Consider the following 27441-nt stretch of genomic DNA (forward strand, 5'->3'; position numbering starts at 1 on the left):
ACACACACACTCACACACACACACACACACACACACACACACACACACACACACACACACACACACACACACACACACACACACACACACACACACACACACACACACACACACACACACACACACACACACACACACACACACACACACACCTCCACTTTCCCCCTGCACTAAACTTCATTCATGACAACAGAGGGAGAGAGAGACAGAAAGAAAGAGAGAGCTTACGTCATGTGCAGCAGCCAATGAAGCTGTGGAGCGCACTATAAAGCCAGAGCTCATTCTCTGTTTTGAAACATTAAGAGAGTAAGCTCCGACAATAACTCAACTGAACTTTATATATTTTTCTGCAAAGCACCTTTTTGGGGATCACGTCATCGTTCCTCTCTGACCGTTTCGCTGAGGTAAGCTCAATATGCGCATGAATTAAGACGGGCTGCAGAGTCATAATGTCAGAGAAAGGAGCAAAAGTGCTGAGATAAGTTCTGCAAGAGAAACGTGTCTGAATAGGATTTTATTCTTTGCAGTTGCAGCTTTGAATTTGCTCGTTATTTTTAAATGTGGTTTTGTATTCATTGGTTCTCCGTGCGTCAATGTGTCGTGGTCATAAACGTAATCACTTTGCATGGACCATCACCTTTAGATAAGTGTTGCATGTAAGCTCATAGAGTCAGGTTAATAACAAGCAAATGGTTTGTGACAGAGTCTCTAGTAACTTTAAACTTCACGGTGCATATAGTCAACATGTTGCACAACACCTTTTCTCCTCCCTGCCTTCACTACTCTAATGCCCCACCTTTTTCATTTCCAGATTGGGTTGAAGGCAGAAAAAAAAAGTCGTCACTATGATGCTAATGATGCTGCCGTTCATTGGATCTGTGTCTGTATCTGAGAGTTTGGTGGCCATGACAACGGTGTGTCTGGTCTACCTGATTCTTAAGTTTTTCCAAACTGAGATTCCTGAAGGGCTCCGTCGGCTTCCTGGGCCAAAGCCCCTGCCTATCATTGGCAATGTGCTGGAGATGGGCAGCAGACCTTACCTGAGCCTCACTGCTATGAGCAAGCGATACGGCAACGTCTTCCAGATCCAGATCGGCATGCGTCCTGTGGTTGTGCTGAGCGGCAGTGAAACTGTTCGACAGGCGCTCATCAAGCAAGGGGACGACTTTGCAGGCAGACCCGACCTGTACAGCTTCCGCTTCATCAATGAAGGCAAGAGTCTGGCCTTCAGCACGGACAAGGCCGGCATCTGGCGTGCCCGCAGAAAGCTGGCCTACAGTGCCCTCCGCTCCTTCGCCACCCTGGAGGGGACAACTCCAGTACTCCTGTGTTCTGGAGGAACACGTCTGCAAAGAGGGGGAGTATCTCATCAAACAGCTCAACACTGCCATGACGGCCGATGGCAGCTTTGACCCATTCCGCCACATTGTTGTGTCTGTGGCCAACGTGATCTGCGGAATGTGCTTTGGCCGTCGCTACGACCACGACGATCAGGAGCTGGTTGGCTTGGTGACCCTCAGCGATGAGTTTGGCCGGGTGGTGGGCAGTGGAAACCCTGCAGACTTCATCCCTATCCTTCAGTACCTGCCTAGTGCAACGATGAAGAACTTTTTGCGCATTAATGGGCGCTTCACCGAGTTCGTGCAAAAGATCGTCACCGAGCACTACACCACATTTGACAAGGTACAACACTCGGTGTAACATTCAAGAAATCATATGTTTTTCAGTCACTGTGTAATCAAGCTTTATTGAGATTGTCTAACCATTCTTTCAGGACAACATCCGAGACATCACAGACTCCCTAATTGATCACTGTGAGGACAGGAAGCTGGATGAGAACTCGAATGTCCAGATGTCAGACGAGAAGATTGTAGGAATTGTCAATGACCTGTTTGGAGCTGGTAAGCCATATATGTTAAATGATGTGATCATGAGTGACCTCTGCTGAAATGAATGAAAAAGTCCTAACAGAGGTTATGTTTCTCTATCTAGGTTTCGATACCGTCTCTACCGCCCTGTCATGGTCGGTGATGTACCTTGTGGCGCACCCAGAGATACAGGAGAGACTTTATCAAGAAATAGGTAAGTACTGTTGTTTTAGGCAAGATACTTCCTCAGATGTTCAATCTTGCTTGATTCAAGGGTTCAAACAATTAGGAGATAGGACTTCAGTCCTCATCCTGAATTGTATTCAATGGATTTTTTACTTTTCAGAGGACAAAGTGGGTCTGGATCGCATGCCTCTTCTCTCTGATAAACCCAATTTGCCTTTCCTGGAAGCCTTTATCCTGGAGATCCTTCGCCACTCTTCGTTCCTGCCCTTCACCATCCCACACTGGTGAGGTTCATCTCTTTTAGATGATTGACTCTACCACAAATGATTTGTTAATGACATGCTATCATGGAACCATACAGGACAGACACAAAGACAAGGTGTTCACCAGTATGATAACATACACAGATCAAACTTGTAAATACACAATACACATACGCTTTGTTCTTCTTTTTCAGTACCACTAAAGACACATCTCTGAACGGCTACTTTATTCCCAAAGACACATGTGTCTTCATCAATCAGTGGCAAATCAACCATGATCCGTAAGTACTAAAAGTTACATTATATTTGTTTTATTAAAATATGAACTTTCCTGATAGAAAGACAGAGATAGAATGAGATGCTAAAGCTGTGGAAGGTTGCAAGTCTTGCTCAAGGGCACCCTATTTCGAGTCGTAAAGGAAGAGACATAGCAGCCTTCATTCATTTCCCTAATTGTCCAGACTGAATCAAGAAAACAAACCTCTAATTCATCATTCTTTCAGGGGCATGCATACACCTTTTTGTAATCGTCTTTTTCTTCATCCGCTGCAATTTTCAGAGAGATGTGGAAAGATCCATCTTCCTTCAACCCAGATCGGTTCCTGAGTGCCGACGGCTCCGAGGTCAACAAGCTGGATGGCGAGAAGGTGATGGCTTTCGGCATGGGAAAGCGGCGCTGCATCGGCGAGGTCATCGCACGGAATGAAGTCTACCTCTTCTTGGCGATCCTCATTCAGAAGCTGCACTTCCTCCCGATCCCGGGCGAAAAGCTAGACATGACACCTGAATATGGTCTCACAATGAAGCACAAACGCTGCCACCTGAAAGCCACAATGCGCGCGAGGAACGAGCATTGAAGCTCATCGTCATGTACAATATGTGACTCAGCAGGTCACAGTCAGATTAAGAGTCAGTGGAGAAAGAATAATCTCTCTCTGAATGTAAAAGGCTTGATTCCAGATTTGATGTTCAGAGCGTGTGGCATTGAAGCATTTAAGTGACATGTGTCTGTTGCGGAGTTTCAGAGGTGTCTGGGTTTTTGCGACCATATCCCTGCTATGATTTAAGTCGAAGAGATATTCCTGCACAAGGCAGATTCTTCTCAGTGAAGTATAAGGAGATCCTTGGTTCTTCTGTTGTGTTGTCCACTAATCTGCTTCCATTAAGAAGTTGTCTTGTTCAACTTTGGGACAGAGAGTATACGGTTTAATGGATAGGCATTATCATTGCAACATATTTTTTTCTATTGAGAACAAATATCCCCTTATGACACCATTTATACTCGTAAGCTACAATTTTTGAATTCCATTATAATGTCGACGTAAGACACTGAAGATATATTTGTATCCCAGAATGTGATTGTGTGTGTATATCAAGTTCTTTCGTATTTTTGGAAAATAACAATTTTTTGTGCCCAGTGTTTGTATATAATTGAGGTGAAAGTGTTTTTCTGTGCATCTACATGATTTATGAGAAAACCAAAAGAGTTCCAGTGATGTTTGGAATATATTAGTAGGCTATACATTTTTGTATTTCTATCCCTAATGTATTGATGATTGTCTGTGCAATGTAAGGATGGAGCATTCTTTAATCAGGCATACAAATAAAGCAAAACAAATGTTTGAATTAATCATCTTCCTAGTATTCTTTTGCTTAATTTAAAAAACAAACAACATCCCCGTGCATTACAGTCATGGATCTGCTTCTCACCAAACCACAAAGAGGATCAGGTCACAATGATCCACATGAAGTGACTTAAACCTCAGAGGGGGACAAAATCACAACAAACCCACGTGGGAGATGAGGGAACTGACGTCACGCAGCAACCCGGAAAACAGCCCAGACAATAAGAGCTGCAGCTTTGGCCTTCTTGACACCTCGCTACTGACTTATCGACAAGGTATTTATATCCGTTATCGATTATTATACTCCGGTTGTGTGTTGGGATTGTGAAGCATACTCTCCGAACACGCTTTCACAACTCTCCGCTGAGATCAAATCGAAACAAACAGGGCGGACTGGAGGGAAGCTAACGTTAGCTGCTAAGCTAACAACACTGTTTACTGGTTGTAAAGCTAACCCTTGATATCTGCTTCGTGTTTCTGAAACGCTCGCCTTTTAAACAAGTTACACTTGAGGTCACCCACTCGAATAAACCAATAATCATAATACAAACAATAAAAACAGTCCTCTCTAACCTAGCTATTAGCTAAGTTAGCTTTAGCTTGTATTTTTAGTAGGCTCGCTTGCGAAACATAAACCAAGACCTTATAATCAAATGATTACATTTTAATACGCCAACCGTTCATAACATTAACTCCTGTCCTAATGAAATTACACCTTTTAATTCATTATGTGTCGTTTATCCACCGGTGGGAGAAACGTGGACCTCATGTAACATCCTGAACAAAACCACACGTGTTGTATAACGAAAACTCACCTGTAGCAGAACGACACATTCATTGTAAACACGTCTTCAGCTTTCTTCAGGCGGATGGGTGCTTAGCAACAGTGAACTGGCACAGAGTTTGGTTTGAAGCTTCACGTCTGGGAGGCCAGATGATCTTAGCTGTGGACATGAACACAGACATTCTCTGGTCTTCTCCAATCCATAAACTTGTATTTACGTTTTGGTCTACAAGTATTCACAGTTCAATATGAGTCTAAATTGCCTCAATAAGCCTGGGTTATGTGTAGGGTTGCAAAATTCCAGGAATATTCAAAGTTGGAAACTTTCCATGGGAATTAACGGGAATATACGGGAATTAACGGGAATAAACTGGAAATGTTGTGTGTAATTTAAAATAACTGTATTTACCTTGTCATATACAGACATAAATATAAACATTTGGTTTTGAGCCCTGGGGAAACTTTGGGCACTTGACTATATGCTTCTGCATCTTTGTGTCATTCTTAACATTGGTCTTTGCACAGTATTTGCAAATGAACACAGCCTTTCCTTCTACATTGGATGAGGTGAAATGTCTCCACACATGAGAGAGTGCACGTGGCATTGTTCTGTAGAATAAGATGAGAAAAAAGTTTGTAAAAAAACACTAATGCAATGCCAGAGATATAAAAAGTTAGCCAAACAATTGGAATCGTCTGTAAACATATTTTACAATTGATGGATAAATGAATGGAAATAGGCTAGATGAACAGATGAACAATCCTCATTCAGCATGCTAATATATTTTCCCCAGTAATATCATCGAAACTTACCTGACTAGTCCTGCACACTACAGCAGGCCTCAATAGCCCTGCTGTAGAGTGAAGGCTGCTGGGAGTTGTCTGTGCATGTGATGGAAGAATGCACAGTGGAGGGTTGAAATTCAACATGCAGCATGAATGATGTTTTTATTGCTCAGCGTTAAATTTGCGTAGTTTTTTTTTTTTTTTTTTTCAAAATTCCCAAGCTAAACTTCCCATGGAGAGTTTCTGGAAATTTTCCGCCCCTTTGCAACCCTAGTTATGTGTAGAAGTTGCCAGAACCATTTAAATCAATGTTGTCAACAAGGGAAGCTACTCGGGCTGAGCAATATCTACAAGACCTATAACAAGATAAACATTTTCAAATTTGGTGATATCGATAATTATCACTATAAACGTCGTATTATTTTGTATTAAGGATTTTTGCTCCTATATGAAGGTTGTGCTTTTCAAATCAAAATCTGTTTATTGAAGAATTTTCAATATATATAAGTGCAATGCTAAATGGACGTTACAGAGACAGGAGGTAAACATGAGTACAACAATCAACACCAATGTGTCCAGACAGACATGGATTGGGCAATATAACTTCAGGAACAAACAAAAAAAACAAAACACAAGGTAACAACAGAAAAAGAAAAACAGAAAAAAAAGCAAATGCAACGTTTTACAGAACAGAAAGAAAATATATCAAATAAAATCTTCAAACGTAATCCCAGCCGTAATAACTATAATCATGGCTGAAATGTACCTAAAGCAATTGTTACACATATGTATAGCTTTTGACATAACATTGATACATTGAATATAATTAGTTTTGTTTGTGTTTTTGAACCACAGGATCACAGTGAGCAGAATGGCCAGCGACTGGTTGGGTAGCGTTGTGTCAATAAACTGTGGGCTGACGTTGGGGGTTTATCAGGGAGAAGTGTCATCTGTCAATCACGCCAGCCAGACCATCTCCCTCAAACAGCCTTATCATAATGGCACCAAGTGTCCTGTCTCTGAGGTCACGTTCAGGTAAGAAAGAAGGAAGATTTTATCAAATGTTTTCATCCAACACAGCCACTTTCACTTTTTTTTTTACCCCCCCCCCACGCAGTGTTTTAAGACGTCATTTTTAGTGGATATTTGTTTTGAACTTTTCCTCTAACAGTTCCCATAAAGAGCCAGAGGCCTTGAAATTATCACGTCAGCCTTGTAGTTTGTAGGTCTAAATGACATTTGGTGGGAAGTTGGATCCAGGTGTGCAAGGCTTCAGTATTTCCCATGTGAGACAGGCCATTACACTTATGAGAATGAGAAAACCCGGCAAAAATATTTGGAGCTCTTGCCTGCTGTTATTTTTGTTTTTAATCATATTAGAATGAAATAATCTCTCAATATTTTCTGTATGACAGTACAGTCATGATAGAGCTTGGAACTGGGACTGCTCTGTGCTTATCTTGAGCTTAAGAAGAAGTCCTTCAAATGTGCAGACAATATAAAGTGGATGAGAATTAGACTCTTAGTTGAAGCGTAAATGTTATCTGAGACATTCCAATGCTTCCTGTGGAGGTAATTATGGATGTGGCTGGTCAGAGAAAGTTTTGTTTGTAGCATCCATGGCTGTTCCAGAATACATATTCATGCATTTATATATTAATGAGTATTTTACACATTTCTACATGAATAGATATAGTCATTCACAATTGGAATTAATTTAACTTGGGTGTTGAGTCTTGTTCCACCGAAAGACCAACACAAACCAAATCTCTGCATGCCTACTGAAAATAGAACTCATGTCTAGTGATTTGTTGAATTAGAAAATAAGTGAAAAAGATGTGTAGTAACCATTGCTGAAGAAAAAAACTATTTTAGGCATACAGTTTCGCTTTGTATAAATACTTTAAACATTGATACACACTCCATTTATGCAGAGGAAAATGTCTTTTCTCATGAGTGTTGTAAATATAGTTTTTTTTAAACTTTTGTCCATCCTGGGAGAGGGATCCCTCCCTTGGGACTCTCTCTGAAGTGTTTATGTTTTTTTAATCATTCTAATCGAGGTTTAAGGACAGAGGATTTCACGCCTTGTTAAGCCCTATGAGGCAAATTGTGATTTGTGAATATGGGTTACTTGGATACATGTAAATTCTGATTCACTATTTCTGCAAAAGTTAAGCAACTTGTCTGTTTTCTAGTTCCATGGATATCAAGGAGCTGAAGTTCCTAGATATCCAGAATACAGTCAACAAGCCCAGTTCTGGTCAGGGGGCTGCAAGAGGACCCAGCCTCACAACAGCAGGACAGCGTGGTCAGAGTAACAGAACCACTCGGCCTCCTGTTACAAGCAGCAGCACTCACTCCGACATTCCTCCAATCACCATCCTAAACAGAGGTAGGTAGACGGCTGGCCTTGCGTTTATTCACCCTGCACTGAAAAGTATTTACAGTGTTTAGAGTCACAACAGTCATAATGGTTGATTATGACTAATAGTTAGTTATAATACCTAATAACATGGGATGTTTTAGAATGTTCTATGACTATTCGTCATTAGTTGAAAACAGTTTGTCAATGTGTCATGTTTTTCTGGTTAAAGAAGTTAGAACACGCTGAATTATAATCCATTTAATTTAAGACAGGCAGGACTGAACTGCTCCATAAACACGAATACAACAAGAAATATCTGGAGCGTGATTTACAACTATTGGTTAATTTACCCATGTAAACTGTGCTCTTTGAACAATGAGTTAATTTGGCTATTCACATCTGCAGCAGATACCTCATGTTCTGTACTGAAGTCCAAGACCTTTACACTCTACATGGCAAGTGCTAGTCAAGCTACAAAAACACAGCATGATTTTGCAGTGGAATAGAGGAAGACTGACTTTTACAATTGTCACGAAATATGAACACATGATATTTGTTAGTAGGGAAAGCCCAGTTTATTTAAGGCTTGTGCCTATTCATTGTGAAGCTGCATTTCCTTAGTGTCATATCACAGAACAAGGCTGTGGTTGTAGATTTCATATTTTCATGTTGAGTTCATTGACCACAGCTATGGTCATACAGTACTCCTCTGTTCAAGAGCAGAAAATAGATTGTTTTGTCATTTTAAGGAAGTATGACTCGAAAGTGTCACATATTACAAAACTCCATTCTAATCCCCAGATTGTTGTCAAAGTACGTATGCACCACGAGGCACAAAGCATAAAGGTATATAACAGAAGTCACTCAACATCACTGTTTAAGATTTTTCTGAGGTAAAAATGTGCAATGTTTTTTAAACCACAAAAAGTTTACACTGCATCAAACCACAGTACTCTGCTGCCACCAAAATAATGTTTCAAGCTATAAAACTTGTCTTTAATGAATAAGGCTGTCAGAATTTTAGGCTTTTGTTATTTTAAGCAAGAGCAGTGTAAATTGCTCTTAACCCCATGCCCAGTAATAATAGTACAATGAGCTTTATTCATACAGCACCTTAAAAAAACTGAGTTTATGAAGTGCTTTGACAGCAAGGTAAAAAGGCAAAGAGAGATAATGAGATAATTAACAATTGCCAGGATGAAAGAAAAAGAAAGGCAGACAACAAAGTTGAGATGGTTTAAAACTAAGTAGAGGTCATATTAAATAAATCAATATAAGACTGTGTCACATAAAAACATAGTAAATATTCCGTAAGTAAGAAATTCAGTGGAACACCAGACTTAAACGTGACATCCTCAAGATAAATATATGTCAATATCAATCGTATCAATCAATATCAGTGTCTTCTAACAGAGAACAGATGAAATAACTAATATATTACTAATATCTCATAACTGAAAACATATATTTTATATATAACTGTCCTTATATGTATGTGTGTATATATATATTATATAAATAATCATATATTACATGTGATGCCATTGATTATGGTGTTGGTCATACAAAGGTGTCTGGTCTGGTGTCTTACATTTTTTAGTAAATGTGACAAATCTTACTCTTTGGCAGCTGAGAGACATTTTCATTCATCTCTGTCATTGTAACTGTACCTCACATACTTCATATTTTCTATTATATAAATACTTTTGATATTTTGGGCTCTGCGCCTGAACAGATATAGTTTTACTTTTTATTTTATTTTTTACAATAATTTTAGGGTTAGGATTGATAAACCCCTCTACCCGAAATGTGATTTGATGAAAACATGATGACAAATAACAACAGAATATGATCAATGAGAATCAGTCCTGCTGTGATGAGATGAGGAGGTCACAGAGGTCAAGCACCTCTGTACTCTCCTGTCTTAACCCGCAAATGAAGCTGTAAAAATGAGAATGTCACTCAACCCTCCTGATTAGATAAGGGTTAAAAGCGGCATTTCCTCTCATCAACATCCAGTCAGCAGGAAGTCTGCTCGGACAGCTCTGTGGCCTTTGCAGGAATCAGTCAAAGTCTATTCACTTTCACACCGAGGATAGCTGAACAATGGCAAAGTCAGAGGCCAATAGACTTGGCTAATGGACACTGTGTAATAGTCTTCAGCCTGGTTGTAAAAATGACCTCTACCTCAGTGCCTTTTCCTGTGCATGGAAGTTGAAACTTGCACAATAGGAAACCACATGTTTTTGGTTTTATCTTACAAGAAAAAAAAACTCAGCTATTAAAAGAAATATGTTCTGATCTGAGTCTGCATATTTCATCATGTCAGTAAGGCTCGTCTAACACTGTCTGTTGCTCTTTCCTGTGACCACTAGTTCATATAAAGAAGCTTGAGCAAGGGACCACACTCAGTCTTGCCGTGACTCCCCCAGAGATTCCCATAGCGTGCTAAAGGCCTGTTCCAAAGTTCCTCTTTACAATATGTGTGTGACTAAGATCAATAAACATTCCCTCCGCCCTCTCCGTGTCTGCTCCTAAAGAGAAGGTTATGCAAAGCCTGGCTTTCGTGTCTCAGTACCCTCCTGTGCTCCCTCTCTCTCTCTCTCTCTCTCTCTCTCTCCAACTCCCCCCATATCCACTGCCTCCCTCGCTCTTGCTCAGCACAGGAAACCCCCTGCCCTCCCCTTCTCACCCCCGACAGGAAGCCATGTTGTCCCAGTGAGCTAGGAAGGCCAAAAGCGATATCAATTGTGGAAGCAATGTTTACCTTTGCAGTTTTTATTTTAATCTCCTGCTCGCAGGCTGGTGGCCTGGGAGCTAATGCCCAAATTGCACAGGGGCAGCGGCTGAGTGGCTTGGGCAGGGCTGGTCCATTCACACGCAATGCCATGCTTCCAAGATGGTCCCACTACCCCCCCGCCAACTACCCCTTGGCCACAATGAAGGGAAAGCAGGGTGGCCCATTGCTTATACAAGATCACGGATTCCAGAAATGGTTTCTGAATATCTGCACTGATCTTTCTGGGAGAGTAGAATGGGAATTCAGAAAAGGGTTGATCTTGTAAATAATGCAGAGGCATCCAGGTTCTGCCAGATTCTCCATCAGATCTCAATAGAATGGCATTTTGGAAGACACTGTTCCCATAACCAGTATTATACCTCTGTATATGGAGTGAAATGATGTGCAATGATGTTTGTTTTTCTCATGAACCTTAAAACAGTCACGGAGCACTTTAGGACCACCTGCTTATTCATGGAAGTACCTTTGGCACAAATCGGGCCCTTAATACCTATCAGCCATCCTTTGAATGTGTCTCACTATATCTGATATTACTTTTGACCATGTGCTGCCCCTTGTGGCCAAGGTTTAGAACCCTCTAATGGCTACTTCCAGCTTGTAGTGCTCCAAGTCACAAAGCAAATGTGACTCGTTTTATGAACTGGATCTTCAGTTCAGTGACCTCAGTTGGTCTCACCAGTCACCAGACCAGAATCCACTGACTGAAAAAATTCCCATGAACACCATCTCTAGTCAGAACAATTACTGATGTCACCAGTTGTATAAGTATAAACATAATTTTACAATTAACAAGAACTTGTCAAATATTGCACTTTGGCAGAAGCAAACTGTATAATAATTTCTCACAACCAAATAACAGCACTTTTTAGCCAATTCAGACGACTGATACGAGATATAATTTAGAAAAATGTCCGTCACAACTGATCCTTCTTTCTTCGGTATTCATTATTATGCAGTTGTTGGAAATAGGTGTCATTGTGTAATGTGATGTAATTAAATCTAAACATAAAAATATTTGCAGCATCTATATTCATGGACTCACTGAAGTCAGAACGATTTCTTAACATTTGAACTGGGACTTTCCGAGCACCCGCAAGTATAACACCTGTGTGAAGTAGAACAGGAGATTGGCAGCGTGCACATGCAGCTGATACATCTGCAGAGATGATGCAGTCGTGTGAACATAGAGCAGAATCTCAGAGGAACATTTCCAGAATCCTGTGGAATCCAGGACACAAAACTAATTTAGGCCCTACCTAGCGTTAGCATGGTGTTCTTAATAAATTACTCTGAGAGCTTCGCCATGTGCTCTAGTTTGTGGCATCACAGAGTTACTCACTCCAGTTTACTCTGTGTAAACTTAAATCAGTGAAGTTCCTGGTGTATTTTCATTAGCTTGTTTGTCTTGGAGTTCTGCCCAGTTCATTCAGATTTTTCAATCAAAGCAAAACAATTTCCTGTTAATAAAGACATAGCTGCCTTGTGGTTATAAGCATGCTGTCTTATCCCTGTTCACACAGGTGAGTTCACACACTAATCCACCAAGGTATAATATCAAAATCAAATCAAAAATATTCAGTAGAATTATTGTCTGTTACGGAGGGAAATTAGGCTCATTAATATTACTTAATGTCTTGTTGACGCACCAGCTCAACTGCTGAATGAAGCTAGGAAAAAAAGAACTAAATCATGTCTTGTGTCTCTGAGTGGTGGTTGTACGGTCGTGTTGTGGTGTTGAGTCAGGTCTCAAATAGACTCATAGCTGGCTAGTGGTTTCATATTATGACTGAGCCTCCCACTGTTTTGCGTGAGAGTCCAAAGCACCTTAGCTGTCACAGTGACAGTAGCGTGTGACTGTGCCTCTCTGTCTCCAGGTTAGCGTGAGAGCTCAGGGTGATTGGGGTTGAAGGCCAGGTTTTTCCGGTTTTTCTTTTTTTTCTATCTTCATTCATGGTTCATTTTAATTTCTGTTTGTGCCTACATGTATGTAAACTTTATTCAGCGCTGCTCAGGCGGCCAATGTATGTTTAGTGTGTCAGCTGCGTTTTCTTTTCAGCAGGTTAAAGTAACTAACTGTGAGAGGAGTTGCCAGTCAGAGTTACACAAGATAAAAAGCAGTTGCGAGCATCCCGTCGCAATTGGTGACAGCTAGTACTGAGTTCAGGAACTTTCTGTGTATGGAATACAGCGTTTACAACTCCACGATGTATAGTGTGACAGTTCATTGCTCATTGGTAATTAGGATGTGAGCGGAGCTGAGAGATGGGAGGATTTCTGGGTATCCTTGCATTTTTGGCTTGAGGGGTTGATTAGTCCATGCACAGCAGAGTTTCGCACTCTCTGTCTTGGACCCTCAGTTTATATAACTTTGTCCCAGAAACTCATACTAAGATTATGTTTTATTAATTTAGTATTTATATAGCTGGAGGCACTGTATGATTATGTTTCTCAAACTGTAGTGTAGATATATCTTTTTTAATTAAATTTGGAGTGATAACATTTTCAATGGGAACACTTTCCCTGCTTTTCACTGTCCTTTTACACTCTATATATTATTGCTTGAACTAAAAAAACAAGCTCTTTTTGTGTTGTCACATCTTGTACTCTGGTTTATATCTAAATCTTCTATTAGCGATATACAAACATTTGATATACGATTAATAACACACTTGAATGTTGTTGTATCCATCTCTAGAGATTTGAGGGTTTGTTAATCGACAGTTATTTAAGAACAATTCTAACTTTCCCATTACTTGTTTAATTATATAATCCTTCATATCTATTTATACACCAAATCCTCAATAACTTGAGTTGAAGGTAAGTTTTTCAGCTGCTGGTAGACATTGACTAGACTGTTCATTATTTTCTCTTTTTGATTAGAATTTCTAGGTCACCATGTTGTTTAGTAACTATTTTAAAAATGAAGTAAAACTGACTAAATATAAAATAATGTCAGATTATGAAAAAGCAGGTCAATAAATAATGATGGAAACACCTTTTATTTCTATCTCTAGTAAGATCGTTTTTTGGTTAATATGCAATAATATGCAAGTCTTGTACTGTAGAAGTGTTTATTATTTGTAAGGAGATAATACAAGGTTCACATTATGTGAAATATTTTACATGAGCAGTCACCAAAATGAAGAAGAAACTTACAATATGTGTTTTTGAACCTTACGTACAGAAACTTTCAGCTCTTGTGAAATTAATCTTTGTGTTTTTCAGCCTCTACAGGTTCATCCAAAAATAGAGGGGTGACACAGTCCACACCCAAGAAGAACAGTGCAAGAAATGGAAGCACGTCAGGGTTGGTGAGGCTAAAGGACGACGAGTGCTTCGGAGGTGGGACCGATGAGGATATGGAAACTGACTTTGACTTCGAGGGAAATTTGGCTCTGTTCAACAAAGCCGCTTTCTTCTCCCAGATCAATGGGACCGGTGGCCATGGCAGCAGGTCGCAACCTCCCAGCACACAGGTCAACCAGCATTCGCCCTCCTATCGCCATGATGAGAATGTCCTGGAGGGGAAGCCTGTCATATACCGACAGATAACAGTGCCCCAGCATGGGGGTAAAGAGTACTGTACCGGTGAGAGCAAGATGCATTCGCACCGGGGCACAAACACAAACAAACACAAATGCACATTTACATGCAGTCTATTTTAAAGATGTATGGAATGCAGCACACGCTGCACGTTGAGTTTCAACCCTCCACTGTGCATTCTTCCATCACATGCACAGATAACTCCCAGCATCCTGCACACTACAGCAGGGCTGTTGAGGCCTGCTGTAGTGTGCAGGACTAGTCAGGTAAGTTTCGATGATATTACTGGGGAAAATATATTAGCATGCTGATTGAGGATTGTTCATCTGTTCATCTAGCCTATTTCCATTAATTTATCCATCAATTGTAAAATATTTTTACAGACGATTCCAATTGTTTGGAACTATTTATATCTCTGGCATTGCATTAGTCTTTTTTTACAAACTTTTTTCTCATCTTATTCTACAGAACAATGCCACGTGCACTTTCTCATGTGTGGAGACATTTCACCTCATCCAATGTAGAAGGAAAGGCTGTGTACATTTGCAAATACTGTGCAAAGACCTATGTAAAGAATGACACAACGATGCAGAAGCATATAGTCAAGTGCCCAAAGTTTCCTCAGGGCTCAAATCAGCCTATGACAAAACAAAATGTTAATATTTATGTCTGCATATGACAAGGTAAATACAGTTAGTATAAATTACCCAAAACATATCCAGTTTATTCCAGTTTATTCCCGTTAATTCCTGTTAATTCCCGTATATTCCCGTTAATTCCCGTTAATTCCCATGGAAAGTTTCCAAGTTTGAATATTCCCGGAATTTTGCAACCCTATATGGAAGCAAAGCAAAAGTCGGTGAATCACAAGTTTTTTTTATTGAACACTCAGCTACAGTTTGCCACAAGAGGACTTTGTTATACACTTAAACATAGGGTTGGTATTCCTGGAAGCGCTCACAATAGCAGGCTACACTTTGAAATTATGCAACAGATACATCCCACCCCCTTCCATCAGCCCTCTCTTCGAAGCTACATCTCAGGACGGTTAGAAAAAGTCCAGGGCAGCTTACTCCGACATTTGCATTGTCACATACAGCCCCTGCAGAGAACTTCAAGAAATTGTCTGAACCTCAGTGCATGGCGGGAAAGCAGATGAACACTAGGTCAAGGATGACAGTCGATGGGAATCTAGCTAGACTCTATAGTAGGTGACTGGCAAGTTGCGGTACTGATGGTGTTTCTAGGACTTACATTGCAGACAGTCTTGCGGTAACACAGCGTAGCTCAGTGGGGGGGGGGGGGGGGGGGGTCAACCAATCAGCAGACAGCTGCCAAGCAGAGCCTCCTTTTCTTACCATGCAGGCAGATCTGCTTCCCAGGGTTGTCATCATAATCCCCATCCTCTGCCCTCTGTAATTAGCATGCCGCTGTACAGCCTTACATAAACAGCACCTCCAAAACAGGAACAAACTGCAGCGCTCATGACCCGGAATCTCTGCCAGTATACAGATAAATCCACCATACAAGAATATAGTAATGAAAACAAAGTGCCTGACTGTATGTTTGGGTTGCCATAACGCACAGGCATATTGGAAGTTTGACAGGCCTGTTTCTATAGAGCATTGTTTATTGTGTAGGTTGCAATCTGTGTAAGTTGAGTTCTGTTATTGTCTCGCTCTCCTGCAGGGGGATTGAGTCCAGATGTGCAGTCTACAATGCTAACAAGCCGGGCCGCAACACAAATCTCACAAACATGCCAAATATCAGCTGGTCTTCCAAGTTTTTTCTATTTTTTTTATTATTTTTTAAGGCTTTATCGCTTTTCAGAACGCAAACTTAAAAAATGTTGTCCTCATAAAACATTTCAACTGATCTTTTCCAGTTCAAGAGAAGGCCAGTATTGGGGAATTAGAGACATAGGGCCCACAGGAGACATGGGAAAGTGATGCATTTTAAGTTTATTTTTTTTTACTTTTGATCCTTAAACCCTGATCGAGGCCTTGCTTACAAAACTGTTTTTCCTGTGAATGAACCAGGACAAGCCATATTTCCAATGTCTCAATACTAGATACAAATATTTTTTTGTAATGACAGTACACATTTGTGCTTTACCCTAATGAAGGAATCAGTATCAAATGGAGTCAAAGTCATCTATGCGCAAGATTCTTGGTTTCTTCCCAGTCAATAGCTCGTGAACTGATGCACCTGTCAAAGAGATTTTACCGTTTGTAAAATCTTTGTAGGACTTTTCCAGCAATATCAGCCATAGGTTGTTTGGACATCAGCAGTGGTACTCACGTGGCTGGACACACAAAGTGTCAATATTGGCACCTGGTTTGATTGATAAGTGATTTGTGCAGTAAGCCACAACAATGAAATTACAGACTATTACCAGCTCAGGAATCTGACAGGTCACTGCATTGAGCTCATTTTCTATGCCCTAGTGATTCAGTGGCCCATCTTGCTCCCTCTGCAGCTCCTGCGGTGCAGCAGAGAGGAATGGAAGCGCCTCGCCTCACTCTCCCTACTCTGGCGCGAGCCTTAGTCACACATGGCCTGCATCCAGCCAGCATGTATTGCTTTCAGTCCCGTCGGTTTCCTTGTCATGCTTGAAGGATTGCTTCCAGCTCAGTTTATTTTAGATGCATACTCGAAGCTACCCGGCTTAGTCCGTTGACTCTTGAGTTTGTTTTCACACCACATCGTGAGTGGGTGTGTGTGCGCGTAAATCATTGCATGTGTGAGAGTGTCAGAAGGGAAGAGATGGCGTGAGTGTGTGCGGAGAGTGGTTTGTTCTTGTAGCGGCAGACTTCAGCGAGAGGGTTATTAAGAGGTGCACCTGGTGGGATGCTTGAAAAGCAATTAGTGCATACTAGTGCAACACCCACTTCCTCTGAGCGAAGCAGTCAAGGCAGTCGCTTGCATGATAGGAGGCAGTTAACCTTGCTGTGCTTACACCTCACATGAGGTTTGGCATGTTCCAACATATTAAAAACATATTAACAGTTCTTTGTGCGGTATCGATAAATGAATAGTGGGAGGGGTGATGGGCCACCTTAAATATAAACCAGAATTTTAATAAGGCACGGCACAAGTCTCTGTGTTAATATGTCTTGTGAGGGCGTGTGTGTGTGCGTGTGACTCTGTCCGTGTTGCATGCCACTGTAAAAAGTTTGGTGGGTGGATATGCGTTTGTACCTTGCCGTGTCGTGAGTGTGATGTAGGATGAGGTGTTTGTTAGCATGGGTGTGTGTGTCAGTATGAATTTGTGCATGCCAAAGAGGCCTCTAAGTTCTCAGCTACCAGGCCAGAGATCTGTTGGAGGCCATTAAAGACTTAACTGCCTCCCAGTAGCTTTATTTATCAAAGGGATCCTGAGCCGCGCAGTACCCCCAGCTTGACTTTCATTACCCCTCTAATGTGCCACTGGCGATATACAAGCCAGAGATTAGCACATGGCTCTTTAATGGTTTCCGCACACTTTAGTTTGCGCTGTGTTAAAAAGGCTGAATTGTCATTATGTAATAGAACAATACAAAAGCTACACAAAAGAGAACAATTCCGACAAAGGTTAGGTTACTTACTAACAAAGGGGTTTAAGCCTTTTCCTTAAAAGAAAGATGAAGACAAAAGATGAGGTGAACTCAAACAAGAATCTATTCTTGGAAAATGAGAGGTAAAATGTTGGAAGTGAGTAGAAATGTAATTTGTTTTCATCAAAGATGATATCTTACCTGCTTACAACATTATCTGTTTGAAAGCTAAACATCTAGCTTAAAATTGGCCCTTGACACTAAGGATGTCAGGCATCCTACCATACAACTGTAATAATATGGCTTTATATGCATAATTTATTGAATAGGTTATAACAAAATATAGATATCGTTTATGTATGCAACAAAATATAAGATAATATCGACATTAATCCCAAAACTTTTATTTTTGTTGAAGTGTAAATCCTGCACATGCTCTATAAATGACAAATTGAAAAAAAGTTGTGCATTGCTTTACACATTACTACATGTGAAACTGAGCTGACAAAAGTTCGGGTGACATGTCCCAACTAAAATTAGACATTTCAAGAATTACTATGGTTAGTTATCATTGGCTGATGAGTCAACAGTCTATTTTCAGATACTGAGTTGAACCCATAGTTTCTCCCGCTCACCTCCATACCTCCCCCATGTTTAGTCCTCCCCAATCTCTCACCATGAACCGTTGGGATACAGGTGCAGGTGTTCGTATGTACATGATGTTTTTTCCCCGTTTCCTGTCACGCTAACCCGCTGCATGCGTGTTTTGACTGAGACGGCAGCCAGTGTGGGGGGTCCAGCCCAGTGCAGCCCTGTCTCAGAGCTAGGGGTTGGAGAATGGTCAGAAAGCATGTGATGGTGCGTGTGAACTCAGGCCCCGGTGGGGAATAGGCGTCTCACTCGAGCTGCCTCATGTTTGTCATGTTTTGTAAAGGCTGCCAATCTTCCCTTTGTTGTGGCAGACAGCAGTGACAAACAGGAGAGGAAATGGAGAATCTTCCGTGATGGGAACAAGATCAGGTCATGAGGAGGAGGAAGGGCTTTTCCCTGAGGAATGGGTTCCTCACATGAGAATCTGTGTTACTCCACATAACTGCCAGCCCCTCAGAACCTAGGAGCGTTCTTATCTTTAGACCAACGTTTGTCCTTATCTCCGAGGTCAGGTTTCTGGGTTTTTACTTCAAGTCAATCTATTGTGTTTCAAGCTGCACAGGTGAAGATAGATACATATAAGATTGTGCAATTTGCTTCAGATCCACATCATAATCTGGATCTAGGGGACTGTTGCATGGGCCTTGGTGAAGGGATGCACTCTACTGAGTGCCCTTTTAGTTTAGAGTTGCAAACCAGCATGCAAGTGTGTTTCTGGAATCTGTCGGCCCATTATAGTGAATGCAACAATATGAGAGTAGAAAAATGTATATGAACATTATTCAGCTTTTTAATTCAAACATTTCCTCTAAATTCAATACCTCCTCTGTGTTTCAGAGAGAGAGTGTGGAAGTTATGAAAATATTACATTGCCCTGTTGGTATTTATTTACACCACTGATCAAAATAATTGCAACTCTAAATTTTAACTAGCAATATTTAGAAATACATGCTTTTTCTAATAAAATAACAGGAAACACAATTATTGGAATCTCATGGATGAATTTAAATTAATTTCACAATCAAAATATAGAACAAATTGATACACCTGTACTTTTGTCAATGTTTGTATCACCTGAACGATGATGGTTATCCTGTTAAAAAAGGAACTGGTTGTTTCTTATTACTTTTTCATAAGACTGGAGCGCATCAGAGATATTATTTGGATACAGGTTTCCTGTTCAACAGGAAACTTGCTAAAAGCAATCACCAAAGATCTTGTAATCCATGCTTCAACAGTTTGTAATGTTATCAAGACATATGATAATCATACAACTGTCAATGTTCTTGGGTGAGGTACTAAGAATAAACACAATGAGAGCTGTCTGTGAAGGCTGGCACGCGTTGTGTAAAACACACCACACAAGAGCTTCAGACAGACCTGGAGCAATTGGGTTTGGTGGCTTCATCCGGAACCAGATGACATACTATAATAAGAAATGCTTCATGGGCCAAGGACAAAGACATAAAAAGGCCAGACTTGTGTTTGCAAAAGAAGAATTCACTAGAAAGGCACGTTCTTATAGAAAATCGAATGGATCTCAAATGAAGCCCTTAAGGAAAGGATAACCCTGCCCATAGTAAAACATGTGCAGGCTAATGCTGTAGGGCTTTGACTTAATCAAATGAATGATGAAATCAGAAAGTAACCTATGTGTTACCCAGTTTCAGAAAACTATATTCGAGAAAAAGGTCTAGGATCCTTAGCACACATCCGACAGACACACATCCGACACACACACACACACACACACACACACACACACACACACACACACACACACACACACACACACACACACTAAAAGGATAAAGGAGTCCAGTAAAGTGCATAGAGAAACATATAAATCACTTCAATGCCTGTTTAAACAAGTACGTTTTTAACTAGTTTTTGAATGAATACACCGAATCATCAAACGTTGAAAAGATCCAAAACAACTTTGGATCTTTTGTCTCAAAAGCCCTGTCAACACAAGTCTTAAGACGAGTGCCTGGGATATTTAACAGTTATTGATTGTCAGATCTGAGAGAGCGAGCAGATGAATGAGGGTGGAGTAGATCTGTTAGATATGCAGGGGTTCCAAGGTGCAGTGATTGATATGTGAGAGTGAGAACTGATGCGATATGGGACCACCTGTTTGACCTAGTGAGCAGTCTAGTCCAGCATTTTCGATTGCTCATAGACGATCAAGGAATGATTTATGGAGCGAGTAAATTTAAACGAATGGTTATAAAGGAAAGGATGGACAGTGACTTCTAACACAAATATGAAATCCTTTGATGAGAGAGCCAAAATCTGTCATTGCAAAAAGTAGTCCTGCAAACTTCAAAGAGATAGAACACATAGCAGTGGATGAGTTTTCCGCGGAACATTTTATGTGTTTGTATAATTCAAGTTTTGTTGAATCGTGGACATGAAATTCAGGGCTGCCAATAATTTTGACCAGGACTGTACCAACCTACTTGCCACTGTGTCATGATGTCAGTAATACTGTGCAGTTCTGCAGAAAGTCAGAAGTGGACTACATTTACCAATAAGCAAGTCAAAGCTCAGCTGCCTGGTTTTGGCATGGACTGTGACGTGACATTGATACCTATGCAAAAATGTTGATGACTAATTAATTAGTCACAGTGAAACTCTCTGTCTTTGCCTTGTGTCTTTCTTAATTATCCACACCTCATTTGGGCAGATGTTTTGCCGCGTGATGTTTGTAGTAACCACTACACCCCACTGTCTCACACGTTTTCTGCTAACATCAGAAATAACACAAAGTAAAGACACCTAATTCTCTGTCTCACCCGATGTTTTCCCTCTGCAGACTCAGGCCTGGTGGTTCCCAGTGTGACCTATGAATTTCATCAGCATCTACTAGCCACTGCAGAGCGTTGGGGCCTCACTCTTGAGCGAAGGCTGGAGATGATCGGTGTCTGCTCCAGTCAGATGGCTCTCACATTGCTGGGTGGACCCAACAGGTAAGGAGCACCAATCTGGAAAGTGGTATGGTTGTGGAGAACAACGGAGTATTAGGGCCATAGCAAAAAAAGGAAAAATACTCAGATTTCAAAAAAATTGTTCTGTAATATTACAAGAATGAAGTCAGAATATTACGAGAGTAAGGTTTAAAAGAAAAAAAATCTTTAGCAAATAAGCAGCAAGGACAACTCGTGCTCGCCAGACTTTCCATTCTTCTGTATCCAAAATCATTGTTTCTTTTTCTTGGAATAGACACAGTTTCTTACACAATCTTTTCAAAGTCCTGATACTTCATGATAGTGTGGTGATGTTGTGCCAATGGATCATTACTTGTTAGACCTACACTGAAGTATAAGGTGAGAGGCAGATCTTTTGATATACACGTTGTTAAATGACATGTAGCTTATGGCTTTATTCTCATATATTTAAAACTTTTATATCATAGCATTACGAGTTAATTATGGTTAATTTAAAACTTTTCTTGTAACATTTCAACTTTATCCTTAGAACTTTACAAAATATTTTGGAATATTACAACTTTATTCTCAAAATCTCCAATATTAGCAGCAGAGCTACTGTTATTAGTATAAGAAGAAGTAGAAGAAGAAGAAGAATTTACAACAGTGCGCCAAAAATCCCTGAGAAGTTGTGCAATCTCAAGAGCTGGTCTGTCCAACTGATTGTTGTCGTGTAATGTTTTCCAGTTTACATGGCAATCTTCTTTACTACCATGTTTCTACATGCGTTAGGTGATGTAAACCTTGACCCCCCCCAGGGGTTTATAGAGGCAGAACTGCGACCGGTCAGGTCGAGAACGCCCTCACAGACTGACGACTACGGTGCTACCTGTGATGTTGTAGATCTGCACCTTTATGAGTAGTGGAGTCTCCTTTTCAGATCAAAGAGCCTCAGTGCAGGGGCTCATATAACAAACTGGTTCGTTTTCCTCACATCCCTTCTCTCCAGTTTACCACTGTAATACTTACGAGTCTCAAGTTTACTCTCTGGATCTACCAGGAGTTCAGGTCAGGTTTAACTTTGTATTGTAATACTAGGATCAGAGACACTACAATGGTGTTCCTCTATTTGTATTTCATCTGTTAAGTCTACAGACACTCAATCCTTAAATCAGGCTTGCAAAAAAGTCTTGCTCATACAGTATGTGCAGTTATTCATGTCTAATGGGATGTTTGAAAACTGATGGTGAATAGGATGGTGACCATAGTTTATGAGCTTTAGCAAAGTGCCATATTCATTACTAAATTTCCCATAATCTCTTTGAAGAACTTTCTGGTAGGATGCATCTTTTTATAGCAAAGGTTCACGTGTTAAGATGATAATCTTTGTTATTTGTAAAAGAAAATGTCCAAAAACAAAACAGGAGGAGATTAGGAAGATCCCCAACTGGCCTGGCAGTTACAGCAAGGTTCTGCATTACAACTCATTTAGTCTTTGACATTGCATGGCTCCTTGTTGAATATATCACAGCAGTCAGACAACAAGTGTCTTTTTGAATCACTCTGAACCAATCTAAAACTAATTCCTGATCAATCTCCAATATATCAACAGCTTTTCATTGTTAACTAGAAGTTTCTTATTTCCAACGACTGTCTGATGTAGCTCTGATAAATTTAAGGGAGCAAAATTTCCTTTTTTTATCTGACCTCTCTTTTGCCTTTGATAACCTGAAAATATGTTTTACCTCTAATAACAAAGACTCATTATTCCAACCAAGAGCAGTAAATTATGACAGGACATTGTTTTGGCAGCCAATGAAAGGTTTCAAATCTATCGCAGTAGTTAAATTGGAGACTCTTTATTTGGGTTTGGTAAGAAGGTGGCTAAAACCAGAAATACCGATTAAATAATCAATCATAGGATTGAAATTATTTTCAAATGTGTTTCAAGTATTTTATTTTCATGCAAAAGTTCTTTTTTTTAATAGTTTCTCAGCTTTATTTTCCTGCAACAGTTTTAACAAAAGACATGGACAATCAAGGTTTATAAGTCTTTTAACGATGTCCATCGTACATTGTTCCTTAGCACCTGGGTTGATCTCAAAGAAGGAAAGACCCAAAGACTTGCTGTGACAGAACATTCAACACACATCACCAGTGTGGATGTTTGTTAACATTTTCCAAAAGGCTTTCGATAGAAAAGTTATATGTCTAATTTGATACAGATTATGTGGTTTTGTGCATTTGTTGTTGCCTTTAGTTGTCCTCTTGTGGCTGAGCATCTATGTCGTCTCTAAAATGTCCCCAGACTCACCCCAAAGAACGTCCACCAGCGGCCCACTGTGGTTCTCCTGTGTGGGCCCCACCTCCAGGGAGCCCAGGGCATCAGCTGTGGCAGACACTTGGCCAACCACGGAGTGGAGGTCATTCTTTTCCTGCCCAATTTTGTCAAGAGCCAGGAGGCGGTAACCAGTGAGGTCAACCTCTACAGCAGGACCAGTGGCCAGCAGGTGGCAAGCATTAAAGGTACAACACGCAACAGAGGACACTTAGATTATTAGATCCCTGTCTACTCAGGATTCAGTGACACAGATAGAAAGAACCAAGTTTGTCTTAGAAACTGAGACAGAATGAATTCATTTTGTCTTGTTGGAAATGACTTGCACAAGCAAATGTTGCCCTCTAGTGGAGTAACAGCTTTTTGATTAGCTAAAAACTACAGATATGTTTGAAGCATGTTTGTAACATCTTTGCAGAAGAGAAAAGCTGATAGTGATTTATGATTTGTTATTATCAATATGGTTTGGACATGACAGACCTTAAGACTCTATGTCATTAGATAGAAAAAAATAACTTTTACCAAAAATACATTCTTTTGTGGTTTTGTGAGGCACTTTGAAACACTGTGTTCACCATTTGTTATTGTTTTATTTCCCCCTCTCTTTACGCTGTGTCACAGAACTTCCCGCTAGCCCAGTCGACCTGGTCATCAACTGCCTGGACTGTCACGAGAAGCCAATGCTGAAAGAAAAGTCCTGGTACCAATCAGCAGCTGAATGGGCCAACCAGAACCGGGCTCCGGTCCTCAGCATCGACCCTCCGGTCGGCGAGCAGCTTCAGTCGGTCGAGGCGAAGTGGACTCTCTCTTTAGGACTTCCTCTTCCTTTAGCCGAGACAGACAGCAGAGTCTACCTCTGTGACATTGGCATCCCTAAACTGGTGTTCCAGGAAGTTGGAATCCGCTACCTCTCGCCCTTTGGATGTAAATTTGTCATTCCTCTGCACCGAGCATAACAGAATACCCTCTTTCTTCTCGTTACTTAGATACAATTGTATAGATAACTATGTGACCAAAACAATTATACATTTTTTACAACTTCATGAGAGGGTGAGGGGAATCATGTGAAACACAGATCTGTACTTGTGCTCTGTGTTTGTCCTCTTAATGTGTTGCCGCATGTTGCGTGAGACACCTTGTTTTTGAAAGGGGAAAGGTTTCCTGTTCTTTTTGGTGTTTTGATAAGGGCTCTGTGACTATGTGATTATGTTTACAAAATGCTGACCACTGTGGGTCTGTCTGTGACCTCTGACCCCCTGACAGCAGCAGAGACTTAGTTCCTGTTTCCTCCTTTAAATTGCATGTGGAGTCTGGTGCTGACCCGGGGAACTGAAACAAAGCTCAGACTAAATGTGCCAGTCATGAGCCCCACAGTTTCTCTCCATGTCCACGTCTTTCAATTTAACAGATTTTCACTTTTTAATAATCACAAACGGATGCGTTTGTAGCATTTCACTGAAGATATGGTATTATATGAAATTTATATTTGTATTTTTTTGAATATACCTCAGGGCTTTTGTTTCGAATTCTTTATATTTGCATTAGATTGTCCCCTTCCTGCTCTGCTGGTCATTTGGAATTAATACCCACTGACACAGAAAATTAGAAGTGGCAGCAGACACCGTGGAGGATTTAACATGTGAGATTCAGCTCCACTAAGTGACAAAACCACTCCAACCAACTTCCTCTTTTCTGGTCAGCTGTGAATTTGTGTGAAAACTTATCACCACAATGTCAATATCATAAGGACAAATGAAGCAGGCTTATTTTTAGAATGGCAGCTATTCACTAAATTGCACTAGTAGGGCTTTGTTAGGGCTTTTACATCTTTGTGTCATGTACTTTCTTTTTCTTATCACTACTTTCATTAAACGCCTGAAAACAACACTGTCGTCAGTTATGAATGACAGCGCTCATCTACTTTGCAGGGTTCACACTTGTCGACCTCCTTCACCAAACAGCAGTTTCTGGACACATTGCTGTTCACACTCTGTTAATGTGTGCTGGTCAGATTTAGTGACATCTAGTGTTGAGGTTGCATGTGGCAGCTGAATACCCCTCACCTCATCCTCCCCTCCCAAACATGAAACAGAACTTGTGGAAACCTTCAGTTTTCTTAAAAAAGCTAAGGGTGTTTAGTTTGTCCAGTCTGGGCTACTACATGGCAAGAAACATGGTGGCCTCCATAGAGGTCAGGTCTGAAGATTGAGTCGATTGCTTTGCAGACCTCTGAAATAGCCGACATGCAAGTATGGAACAATAAGACCAGTTAAGCAAATTATTCAAACATATATTTGAGCCCCACATGGAACAAGAATAAAGCAAATTCAGTTTAGTTTGAGGTAAAACATCGATTACAAAATGAACAACATAATATTATACATTATATGTGTTATGACTTCACTCTACACCATGGACTGTTTATCAAAAGGTCTGCACACAACGTCCAGCACACAAACAATGAAAAGTGAGAGTATATTTTAGAGCTGTTTTAGGAGGACTCACTAAGATGGAATAATTCTGTAGCCCTGGAGCGGAGTCAGACCAGTGATCAGCAGGGATGGGGCACTGGCACACCTGGGGTGACCACTACTTAAGAGGCCTGCAGACTGGGCTCTGGTCTCTCATTCACCGGGTCAACCGCCACATGGACATGTGGAGGTTGTCGTTGTATTTGTTCTATGTAGTATATGTCCTGTAGAATAAATACTGTAACTGCAGAGCTTTTGTTCCCTGCAGTGTTTCTTGTTGCACCCATGATCCAAGGTGTAACATATGCAAAAAAATGATCAAATGTAAAGGTATGCATGTATAAATGTATATATAAATGGATGTGAAATCACAATGAAAGGTATAAGTACACTAATTTGCTAAATTACTTTTTCCTTAAGAAATTTTGAGAGTCATGATTAAAAGAGTGACATGAGAACAGCATTGCAGTATTTTACTTTTCATTCTGAATGAAGTTTGCTGCTGAAAGAGCTACCAATTAATAATAATAATGATAATTTAAAAAATGTTATTATCCAGGATATCTCTGATTACCCAAGGACACATTGCAATATATCCTAACTAAACACATGAATCATCTAACTAAGAACAAGCATTGAAATCCGATTAGGACACAAAAACACCCACCAATACAAAATATGTGACAAAAGAATAAGTCAAAGTAAAACCACATCCCCACTTGATAACAGTAATACTGGATGTCCTGGTATAAAACAACACAATGTATTCCTGGTATAATACAACATATTGTATCCATGGTAAAATACAACACACTGAGTACCTGGTACACTAAAACATACTGTATAGCTGGTATAGTACAACACACTGTAAACCTGGTATAATCGACAATACTGTATACCTGTTATAATACAGAATACTGTATACCTGGTGTAATACAACATACTGCATACCAGTTATTTTACGGAATACTGTATACCTGGTATAATAGACGATACTTTATACCTGGTATAATATAACATACTGCATACCAGTTATTTTAGAGAATACTGTATACCTGGTATAATAGACGATACTGTATACCTGGTATAATACAACATACTGCATACCAGTTATTTTAGAGAATACTGTATACCTGGTATAATAGACGATACTGTATACCTGGTATAATACAACATACTGCATACCAGTTATTTTAGAGAATACTGTATACCTGGTATAATACAACATACTGCATACCAGTTATTTTAGAGAATACTGTATACCTGGTATAATAGACGATATGTATACCTGG

General features: G+C 40.3%; 2 protein-coding genes across 2 annotated transcripts; both read left to right on the forward strand.

The window, feature by feature from the left end:
• The first annotated feature begins 284 nt into the window (after positions 1-284).
• LOC132998061 (cytochrome P450 1A1) lies at positions 285-3947 on the forward strand. Its single transcript, XM_061067548.1, is given in 8 exon segments — positions 285-404; positions 812-1315; positions 1317-1683; positions 1775-1901; positions 1993-2082; positions 2215-2338; positions 2512-2598; positions 2877-3947. Coding segments are annotated over 7 exon segments (1563 nt in total). The 5' UTR covers positions 285-404; positions 812-845; the 3' UTR covers positions 3175-3947.
• A 204-nt stretch (positions 3948-4151) lies between these two features.
• Positions 4152-25563, forward strand: LOC132998639 (enhancer of mRNA-decapping protein 3-like). Its single transcript, XM_061068366.1, has 7 exons — positions 4152-4217; positions 6368-6547; positions 7711-7907; positions 13906-14268; positions 21229-21382; positions 23649-23866; positions 24300-25563. Exons 2-7 carry the CDS (start codon positions 6384-6386, stop codon positions 24632-24634), a joined length of 1431 nt encoding a protein of 476 aa, XP_060924349.1. The 5' UTR covers positions 4152-4217; positions 6368-6383; the 3' UTR covers positions 24635-25563.
• Positions 25564-27441: the final 1878 nt, after the last annotated feature.

The sequence above is a fragment of the Limanda limanda genome, chromosome 3, assembly GCF_963576545.1.
Source record: "Limanda limanda chromosome 3, fLimLim1.1, whole genome shotgun sequence".
In the NCBI taxonomy this organism is placed as follows: Eukaryota; Metazoa; Chordata; class Actinopteri; order Pleuronectiformes; family Pleuronectidae; genus Limanda; species Limanda limanda.

Coding starts and splice junctions, on each gene's coding strand:
- LOC132998639 (XM_061068366.1), top strand. CDS start 6,384: ATGGCCAGCGACTGGTTGGGTAGCGTTGTGTCAATAAACTGTGGGCTG. Junction 6,548..7,710: donor GTCTCTGAGGTCACGTTCAG/GTAAGAAAGAAG, acceptor TCTGTTTTCTAG/TTCCATGGATATCAAGGAGC. Junction 23,867..24,299: donor GCAGGTGGCAAGCATTAAAG/GTACAACACGCA, acceptor GCTGTGTCACAG/AACTTCCCGCTAGCCCAGTC.